The following is an 11050-nucleotide window of genomic DNA, read 5'->3' as shown; positions in this document are numbered from 1 at the left end:
GAAATTTAATAGTTTAAATAATGAAAATTACAAGGGTTGAATTACAAGAGTTAAATTTTAAAAATTTAATTATAAATGAATTAAAATTATAAAGATCGAAACATAATGAGTTAAAATTTGGACATTTAATTACAATTATGTCAAATTTTAAGGATCAAATGCTTAGAAACTCTTACTAGAAATAAACAAAGCCAATTTCAGTGTACCTTGTCCGTGCCCTACCTTCGGTTGTCTGGCTATAGGGCATCTTGAATAAAGAGCTCGAAGTTAATGTATTGTCTGGGAAAAGGATTGCGTTGGAGCAAAGCTGAAGGAGCAGCTAATTGGCATCAAAGGTATATCAGGTGCGTGTTCCAAACCTACGCGTAACAAGTAAGATCCTTGTGTTTTGAATGGGGAGAATGCGATTTAGGTTCGCCCAGTTTATCATCTGAATGGTGTCATTCCATTCAGAAGAACTTCCTTTTGACTACATCTGCATTACAAATAATTCGAAGATGAGATGTCTCATATGGTCACTTGTCGCCACGACACAAAACCCAAAATCTTGGCCTCTTATCTAGCATTAACTTATTGATAAAAACTTAGTATTTTACATGAAATTTGAGGTGAATAATAATGTTCGCATTTATGGACTTTTTATCATACTTTGCCCACATCCAGCAAAACGAAAAGAAATCTGCTCCCTTAGAACCATCACCCCGGCCCATAATATTTTTTCTTTGCACCTTGCATATCTAGTTTAACTTTCTTTTGAGTTCTCTCTTCTTTTTTTGCCCCCTGCAATTCAATTATAAGGTATATTAGTACTAAATGCTAATGGAGGCAAGCATAATTTTCAGTGCAAGCCTTTCAAATTGACCAGACACACAACAGTTTTTCATGAGAAAAGTGTTTCTAAAATACCAACATCAGCAAAAACAGTTGGGTTGGTTAATCATTCCAGTACGTACTAGTTGGCTTTTTGACTTGGTAGAAGAACAAACTTTGCTTGCGTTTTGCTCTATGGCTTCATCTCCGACTGGCAATGATTTGTCTGTTAGTTATGTTTAGAAATGATTATTTGTTGGGTATGTTTAGAATCATTGTTCAAAATAGAACTGAGATACCCTCATCATCCCAATTTGTTGGATGGCGTGCGAATGATAGACTACTTTTCTTTTCTCCGGAACCCTTTGTGTGTGTGTGTGTGTGTGTGTTTATATATCCTATATGTCTATGATAACCACTGTACGAGAGAACTGAATCAAATTATATTCGGCTTACAAGGAGACATCGACGTGCTAGCTGTTCACATTCTATCATTTGGGTTTGGAGTTCATTTTTTATATCCCGGAATCTTTTAGGCAGATTGGATTAGATCTGATCTTAGTGTGTGGATCCGCTTATAAACAGAAATTATATGCCTATTCATTTATGTAATGATTAAGTTATTAATTTTTTTAATATTGCCATCAAGTGCCGGATCAATTTACTTGTACCCAAACCAAATTCGTCTCCTGCCACAAGTCAAAGATATGCCATTGATTCTGGGCAAATTTAAGAGCTGATAAAAATGTGTAAAAATTATTCTTCCGATCCTGAATATATGAGCCAGATAATTACTTTACAGAATTAAAAAAAATAGTGAAGTGAATTGTTTGCAGGAAAAAAAAAAGTGTTGATTTTCTTAAAAATAATTGGACACCAACCCCTATTGAAAGAAACCCTTCTAATACATGCAACCAACAGGGGTAATTTGGGACATCGTGGGAATAGTTTATCAGTATCATATTCACATAACTTAAACAGAAGGTTATACTCAAGCAATTTTCTCCAACAAATGTGGCTACGTAACAGCAATGACATGCTACATGCTAAAAATTAATGAGCAAAATAAACAATATTAATACTACCAGGAGTCATTGCAAGAAAGACTAAGATCTGGTCTGCGCAGCATATCTGAATATAACGTTATATTGTAGCTGATACGAATCTAATCCAAAAGAATTTGATCTTATAGAAAATCTGGTTAGAAGTCTACGAAATGGAAAATCAACTGTTATGTCTAAAGGGGTTCGAGGAAGAATTGAGCTGGAACAAACAAAACAAAAGGGTGACAGTATTCATTCTTCAGTGGGTAGACTTGCCCCAGTTAGATTGCTTGCGTTGGAGCTACCCAACATGATAGGCCCCCACCAATGCAAGAATCGGCTTATGATCAACCCTCTTTGTTCAGTTTTTTATACGTTCATTCACGTGACAGACTTGCAATTGCAGACATTACCGCAAGACCTCTTCTCCTTACTCCTACTCTACGATTCCACCGAGAATACCGGCTGATTCTTAATACATCAACAACAACAACAACAAACAACAAGCCTTTATCCACTAGGTGGGGTCGGCTACATGGATTGCAAGACGCCATTGTCTCTATCATTTATTAAGCTTTTAGAAATATTATTAATTAAGAGATATCACGTTCAACAACTTCCAGAGTGTTTCTCTTAGGCCTTCCTCTACCTCTCTTAATCGGACTCAAATTATATGTTCCACTCTCCTTCTCACTGGTGCCTCCCTTGGTCTTCTTTGTACATGCCCAAACCATCTCAACCGATTTTCTACCATTTTTCCTCAATAGGTGCCACCCTCACTTTTTTCACGTATGTGCTCATTTCGAATTTTATCTTTACGTGTATGTCCGCACATCCATCGTAACATTCTCATCTCTGCTACTCCAACTTTATGCTCTTGCTGTCCCGTTAGAGCCCAACATTCACTACTATATAACATTGCCGGTCTGATAGCAGTACGATAAAACTTTCCTTTAAGTTTATTAGGCACCTTACGGTCACAAATAACTCCTTTAGCTTTTCTCCAATTAACCACCCAGCTTGAATTCATATGTGAAATATCTCCACTGATTTCGCCATCATTTTGGATAATGGCTCCCAAATATCTAAACTTTTCCACTTGAGGTATAATTTGATCTCCCAATTTCACTTCCAAATTATTTTCGAATAGTCCTTTATCAAATTTACAATATATATTCCGTCTTATACTTCTACTCAGACGAAAACCTTTCGACTCCAATGTCCTCCTCCATAACTCAAGTTTGCAATTAACCTCTTCTCTTTCGTCTCTGCTATAAGAACTATATCATCCGCGAAGAGCATACATTTCGGGATTTCCTCTTTGAATATGTTCGTCAAAACATTTAAAATCAAGTTGAACAAATAAGGACTCAGAGATGATCCCTGATGTAGCCCAATCTTTATAGGAAAATCCTTTGTTTGACCACTAGGCGTTCTTATACTAGTTTTTACCCCCTCATACATATCTTGTATGGCTTTAATATAAGCAATCCGTACTCCCTTTTTTTCCAACGCTTTCCAAAGCACTTCTCTTGGTATACGGTCATAAGCTTGTTCCAAATCAATAAAAATCATGTGTAGATCTTTATTTTTACAACGATACTTTTCCATTAATCCCCTTAGTAGATAAATCGCCTCTGTAGTTTGATCTACCTGGCATAAAACCAAATTGATTCTCAGAATACTTGTCTCCAATCTCAACCTGTGCTCAATTACTTCTCCCCACAATTTCATTGTGTGGCTCATGAGTTTAATCCCTCTATAGTTAGTACAATTCTGAATATCTCCTTTATTTTTTATAAATAGGAATTAATGTACTTCTCCTCCACTCATCAGGCATTTTCTTGGACCGTAAAATCACATTAAATAACTTAGTTAACCATCTCACCCCTTCTTCACCTAAACATTTCCACGCTTCGATAGATATACAATCAGGTCCGTTACTCTACCATTTACCATTTTCTTAAGAGCTTCCTTTACCTCCTTATCACGTATTTTCGATAATGACAAATTTTGTTCTCCTTCACCAGTTACAAATCCTCCAAGTTACTAGAAATGAATCCTCTCCATCATTGAAATTTAGAAAATAAGTCTCCCATCCTATTTTAATTTCATCATCTGTAACTAAATTCTTCCCTCTTCATCCTTAATACACCTTACCTGTTCTAGATCTCTTGATTTTCTTTCCCTACTCTTGGCAATCTTATAAATATTTTGCTCTCCTTCCTTCGTCTCAAGGTTCTTATAAAATTCTTCAAAAGCTTTAGAACGAGCTTCACCCACAGCTCTCTTAGTTTCCTTCTTAGCCATACGGTACCTCTCCCAATTTTCCTCATTGTTACACAAATGTATGGCTTTAAAACAGTTCTTCTTATACTTGAGTTTGTCCTGTACACTATTATTCCACCACCAAGATCCTTATCTCTCGGACCAGGACCTTTCGATTCTCCCAAAACTACTTTTGCAACCTCCCGTATCTTTTTAGCCATATCCTCCCATATGATGTTAGCACTTCCCTGAGAATCCCAAATTCCTTTATCCAAAGATTTCGCTTGAAAATATCTTGCTTCTCACCTTTTAATTGCCACCACCTAACCTTGGTGTTACTACTTGTCGACGTTTTTGGATTTTACTCATAATACACACATCAAGGACTAGGACCCTATGTTGTGTCGTTACAACAGCATCTCCAGGGATCACCTTACAATTTTTACAAAGTTTTCTATCTGTGTTCCTAACCAAAGAAAATCAATCTGCGACCTTGAGGCTCCACTTTTGTAGGTGATGAGATGCTCATCTCTCTTCTTGAAACAAAGTGTTGGCAATCTTAAAATCATAACGCCAATGAGAAATCAAGAAGAGTTTGCCCTTCATTGTTTAGCTCTCCAAAACCAAAACCACCATGCACCCTCGCATACTGACCAGCTTCCCTCCCGACATGCCCATTAAAGTCTCCTCCAATAAAAATCTTTTCACTCTGTGGTATGTGTCGAATCAACCCCTCCAGATCCTCCCAAAATAATTCCTTAAGACTGCTGGCTTATCCCGACTTGCGGCGGGCATAAGCGCTAACATATTAACAGTCTCACTCGTCCAATTATCATTTTTTAAGAAATAATTCTGTCTCCAATTCTGCTAACTTCTACACGTTCTTCTTCCACTCCTTATCTATAATGATGCCTACTCCATTGCGTGCACTTACTTTTCCTGTATACCAAAGTTTGAAACCTTGAATATCCTTAGCTCTTCTCCACGCCATTTTGTTTCTTGCAAGCAAAAGGATATTGATTTTCCTTTGAATCATAACCCCTACAACCTCTACGATTTACAATTTAATGTCCCAACATTCCAAGTACCAAATCTAATTTTGCTCTTATGGACTAACTTCTTTAGCCGCGTGCGTCCAAAATGACGCGGTAGCCCTTGCTCATTTAACCTACAACATCGGGGCGCCGATGCAGGGCGGCTCTAACTCACTTATCACTGTACTCGAGCCATGCAGCGCGTTACTTACGGGCAACGACCTAGCATTAACATTAAACGTCTATTGTCCATGTTCATGATAGATTCATCACAAATTTTTTACATTGGCTGTTGATGGCCTAACACAACCCTCCTCCTTTACCCGGGCTTGGGACCGGCTATAAACATAGGCGAGTTGATCTTAATACATCAGCTTAGTTTAATTGAACATGGATGTTTTTCAATCGAAGAAGATACCCATATCTCACCCAAGATTTACAATTCACTTGGGTTGGATCAGGTGCCTGACTAATCAGGATCACGATTTTTCTCGCAGTATATTCGATTTGAGAGAGAGAGAGTCGGTTGGGTGTAAAGGTCTAAAGGAAGAGGAGAATATATTGATACGACGAATCATCACATGTTGATATCAAAAGAGATGTAACATAATTTCCATTCATATTTTGATTTTGCATTTGATGGACATCTCTATTTCTGTTTGCTATATAGGGACATCACATTAGCCAATTGTGTCCTATCTTTCTAAGAAACAAAAAGAAAGATCCTGTGTTGACTTTCTTCTACGGTTCCTATAAGGGCCGTATATTTCTTATGTACCAAGAAACCAAAACCCCAAAAACCATCCCCCTTCATCTTCAGCCTTGAAAATGAATCACATGGCAACTTCTGATTCTGCCACGAAATTTAGCCTATCTTCCCACACCAACTTAGAAACCACCTCGTCTTGCTCGGGCCATGTTCCTGCGTCCACAGAAAAAAAAACGAAATAAAAAAGGAGCCCCACTAGACTAGCAGATCAGGCTAAACCAGAAGAGAAATCCATTATAATTAATTTGATAACTTATATACAGAAAGGTGTCATCTTTGTGAACCGCACAATAAAGCATACAAGTACCTCCAGCTCTTTGACCATTCTTTGGCAGTGGGTGCTGACACGATAATGCGACGTGCCGTAGGGAGATAAAGCCTTCATCAACGGCCTGATCAATGAACGACAACAAGGTATTGTAGTACCCATCCACGTTCAACAGCCCCACCTGTACCCCGCAACGCAAAGCACTTTGTTAGAGATACAATTATTATATACCCCAGCAACTAGCATTGACCAACAACTCTATGTGTTTTGCGTTCTTGTTTATCATTTTATATGAATGATGAGGATTGGTCACCGTATCTTTCTCCCACTCAAATGGAAACACCAAATAATGTACGTGACAACAATTAACTACACAAAAATCTTCATAATGCGAACCAGAATTTAATACCCCCACATGGATTGGTTCTGTTTTGAAGCTTCCTGTAGGTTGCATAATTCATTAAACCCCCGTGTTGACATTTCCTTGTCTGAGATATGTGTACGGTCAACTTGCTACCTAAACGAGACGCGTATCAAGTAACATGACAACCAAAACGTATATTGAGAGCATTATTAATGTTAATTATTAATTATGTAAACATGGGGCAATGTCTCATGTGCAAGCTATATATAGTTGCTAACAGCAAGTGTTGTCACAATAATCAAAGGCAAGGAGAGAAAAGAGGAATTTGACTTTGGGATTTTTTTTCGGTTTTTGTTTATCAAAAAACTTGATTCCAGAAAGATCCCTAGAGCTAGTGAAGCTTGTTTAATTATGATCTATTTCTCTATTCCTTCCCATCTTTCGGGCATCTTTCCGTGTCCCCCTCTCTACCATATTATTTTATTTCACAATATATTGGATTTTGTCGTTTGAGGATAGTTTGGGGTCAGAGAAATTTGGAACTAACATCACCTAAAACTAGCCATATACCTTGACTATTACAATTAAAGAACGATAATTGACAATTGCGAATAATTTCTTACAGGTTTGCGGTGGATTCCAAGCTGAGCCCATGTGATTACTTCCAGCAATTCCTCAAGGGTTCCATAGCCACCTGATGCACGAAATAACATAGATTTAGTAATTACAAGACAAGACAAGACAAGATGTACTCTTCATGCAGAATTCACCAGCTGGCTGCAGTAAGACTGTAAAGAAGGTTTCGATCCCTACGTACCTGGGAGGGCAATGAAGGCATCCGCTTGACGAGCCATCTCAGCTTTTCTTTGATGCATATCAGATACGGTTCTTACTTCTCCAATAGGATCACCAGTTATCTGCAATAAACATATGAATCTCGTGTCACCAAACATTTAAAAAATTAGACGGCCTAGCAAATAATAGTTTTAAATTAAGTGCTGTACCTCTCGAGGCATCAGAGTTTTTGGGATAACCCTGCACATCAAAACCCATACAGACGTCAGACCCAACGTATAAGGAATAATAGAAAATGTTGACGCGGGAGATCATGTTATGAATTATGATGTCCTCTTCAGATTTTATATTTCCTTTTAACAAAAAACCTTTAACTTAAATAAGCGGTGCTTGCTATGTGACCGGAGAGAAGGAGATTTGCAAAAAGGTTAGATTGTCTTTCAAGAGCACGTAAAGAGAAAAGGCAAAGGAGGGTCCAATTAGCAAACGCTGCACATAGCACATCAAAAAAGTTACGTCCCTTTACGGAAGAGCCAAAAGGCGTTCAGCTTAATCATATAGAGCAAAGCTGCTCTAAAAGCTTCTAACCATCAATAAAGGTCACACACTTTTCTTTTTCTTTTTTAATCACAGCTAAAGCACGAAGAGACAGATTAACCGCAAGCAAGTTATTTTATATCTATAATGCTTCCCTCTCCCCTCTCACTGAAGGAAGCCTCGGAAAAAGATAAGAAATACTCCACGTTGCTTAATTCCACCCCATTATGTCCCACTGTAATCCGTTTGTTGGACAGCAGGGAAGAAAGATAGCACGCATGGGCCAACGTGTACAAAAGAACATAACTCGCTTCTTTAAAAACTACGTAGGTTCAGTGACTTAGGTTACCACTATCCATAAGCACACACAAATGATGAGGGGAGAGAGAGAGGACAAACCTAGAACATGGCGCCCACCATCATGAACTGCCTGAGAAACGAGTCCCATCAACCCCACGCTTCCACCTCCGTAGACCAAATCAATCCTTCTCTCTCACCTTCAAAACACATCGAAAAAGCAAAACAAAGAGACGCGTGTCACCACTCATCATGAATACCAGACCAAACATACAATGGGAGCAACCCCAAATATTGAATATAAATTTACAAGCTCTCGTGAACAGTGGTCTATAGTAATCCCATTAGGGTAGACGACGAACACACGTAATAACAGTCTTGGAATTTTTAAAAAATAAAGAGCATGCAATGTAACTAGCCAGAGCGATGAACTAATTTGGGTGCGCAACCCATAGGCAAGAATCATGGAGGTTTGGTCAAGGAAGCTTGTGGGGAATGTCAAAGCCAAGAACACGCTTAATAGAGTAATCATACCAAGGTTGCACGTTTGGTTCCCTAGAAAACAGCAGAAAATGTTTCTTTTTTTTCTTTTCAAAGATTGAAACTTGAGGGAGCTAAAATAATAAGATAGGCTAAACACTCGGGGAAAAAAAAATAAAAAAGATAGGCTTAACACAGAGAGATCATGCAACAAGGCTGCTCAACTGACAGGCGGATTACAGCTAGCAATCGCTCTGTCTCTCTCTCACGCCAAACTTAAACCCTAAACCGCCTACCCATATTCCTCAACAATCATAAGCCCACGTTGAGAAGTTGTTTCAGACAAAGAAACAGCCAGCCGCACAGTTCGGAAGAAGGAACGGGATAACAAGGACAAAAGACAAAGACGCAACTAGAGAATACATGAGGTAAATCGGAAAAAAAAAAATCGAGACGAACAAATTTAACCAAAAAAAAATCAGTTCCAGATTGCATTGAGGAACCGGAAAAGATATTTTTGCAGCGCTGAAGATGCATTGAACCTAAATAATTACTAAAAAAGCATGACAGGAAGGAAAGCATATATAATGCGGCCGATAATTCTCAGAAGGTTCAGACTCAAAGGTTGATTGTTGGAATAGGATTTAAGAATCGTAAACATATTGACAGGAAAAGAAGCAGAATCGATTGGTACAAGCGAGAAAATAGGCAGCCGGTATCTTTTCTGTCTCGTAATGGGACACGGCGTTGAAAGAAAAACAAAGGAAGAGAAGACGTTGAATGAGAGAAAGGTTACCAGTTCCTTGCCGAGTTGAACAGCAGCTTCCTGATAACTAGCTTTCTTGCCAGAACTGCTGCCACAGAAAACACAAATACGCTTGAATCTGGATTTTGTTTCTTCCATCGGGTCCGTGATCGTTTCCGCAGGAAGTATATCAGCAGCTGCAGAGGGAAGGAAAAGGAAGGATGGTTGAAAATGAGAACAAAGTGACTATTTCTTAATTAATGCCTGCATAGATGTAGAGTATGTGAACAGATATATCTATATATATAGATCCGTCCCCGTCCACTTGAAAGAATAAAAATATTTGAAATCGAATAACGAAAGGAATGGATTCTTTTTTTTATTAAGTTAAAACTTGCCGTATTTTTTGTTTCTTTTATCTTTTATGAACCGTTTAATATTCCTTTAAATTTTGCAATTACGCGTGTTAACCAAAGGCTTTTGGCTTAAAGTTAATTTAGAAGGAACGTAAATAATCATTATAAATCATTTAAAAATTATAAACAAATTTATAAAGTATACAAATAAAAATATATTAAAATAATATCATATGTCTGTCATAAATTTAAATGTCTTCATTTTTGTTAAAATATAATACTGTTTCAAGCATGAGAGTTAAATGTTAAAAAAAAAACATGTGCCTACTACTGACTCTGTCCCGAATTATAAAATATTTTGGGTGAAATTTAATGTCTTAAAAATATACATTTTGACAAAAATTAAATATTATTAATAATATTTTTTTAATATTATCATTACCTTTATATTATTTCTTAATATTCTTTCATGAGAGAAATGTATTTGTGAAAGTTTATATTTTATTTTTAAAAAATAAAATTATAAAATATATTATAAACTTTACAAATATATGTAATCTTGTTTTAAAATATTTCATAAATTGAGAGCACGAGAATATTTAGCACAAAAATCAAATTCGAGATTCAGGAATTTCACCTAATATGGTAGTTTTTGATAGAGCGCGTTCCCTTTCGCTGGGAAAACCCCAGTAGTTTATAATTAACATACGTTTATGCAGTGAATAATAATTATAAATGCACCTGCAAGTGCACATAATGCCAAGTGAGATTTTGTTTTTTTGGGGGCCGATGAAGTGAGAATTCACCAACCAGTCTTAACTGTTTCCAGCAATTTCTATTTATATGTGACCTCTATGGTGCAAATCTAACCATGATTTATTTGCAATAATCATTGAATAACTTATATTATAAAATAGTGTAAAATAAATATTGAATTATAAAAAACAGAACATTCAATAGCTTTTGTTAAGTCTAAAGAAACATCCGTTTATCGTTTTACTTTGGGCCCATATTCATTACAGGTGGCCTCCATTCGTCATCTACAATCTTCGTTTCCTCTCCTCTGACTACCCTTCCAACTTTATTTTGAAGTCTGTCACCATTGCCATCTCAAACCTTAACCTCTAATTGCGTGTTATCTTCATGCAATGAGAGATTTAGCAAGGTCATGAGATTACAGCTTTTGCATTATCATTAGAATCTTGTTATCAATATAGATATTCCCCGTTGGCTAAGATCGTTTGAAAATACTCTCAATGATTCTAGTAGAGAAATTCAATCCCC

At 37.1% G+C, this 11050-nt stretch overlaps 1 protein-coding gene across 1 annotated transcript; it reads right to left on the bottom strand.

The window, feature by feature from the left end:
- Window positions 1-5738: 5738 nt before the first annotated feature.
- On the bottom strand, window positions 5739-9667 carry LOC129306766 (cytokinin riboside 5'-monophosphate phosphoribohydrolase LOG7-like). The gene is given in 7 exon segments (XM_054947495.1): window positions 5739-6292; window positions 6295-6373; window positions 7180-7250; window positions 7374-7473; window positions 7561-7592; window positions 8288-8382; window positions 9460-9667. Coding segments are annotated over 7 exon segments (585 nt in total). The 5' UTR covers window positions 9570-9667; the 3' UTR covers window positions 5739-6194.
- Between the last annotated feature and the right edge of the window lie 1383 nt (window positions 9668-11050).

Source organism: Prosopis cineraria, unplaced genomic scaffold, assembly GCF_029017545.1.
Source record: "Prosopis cineraria cultivar Desert tree isolate PC_DT_omini unplaced genomic scaffold, ASM2901754v1 PC3, whole genome shotgun sequence".
Lineage (NCBI taxonomy): Eukaryota > Viridiplantae > Streptophyta > Magnoliopsida > Fabales > Fabaceae > Prosopis > Prosopis cineraria.
The sequence above is the reverse complement of the archived record's forward strand: the minus strand, read 5'-3'. Positions and strand labels throughout refer to the sequence as shown.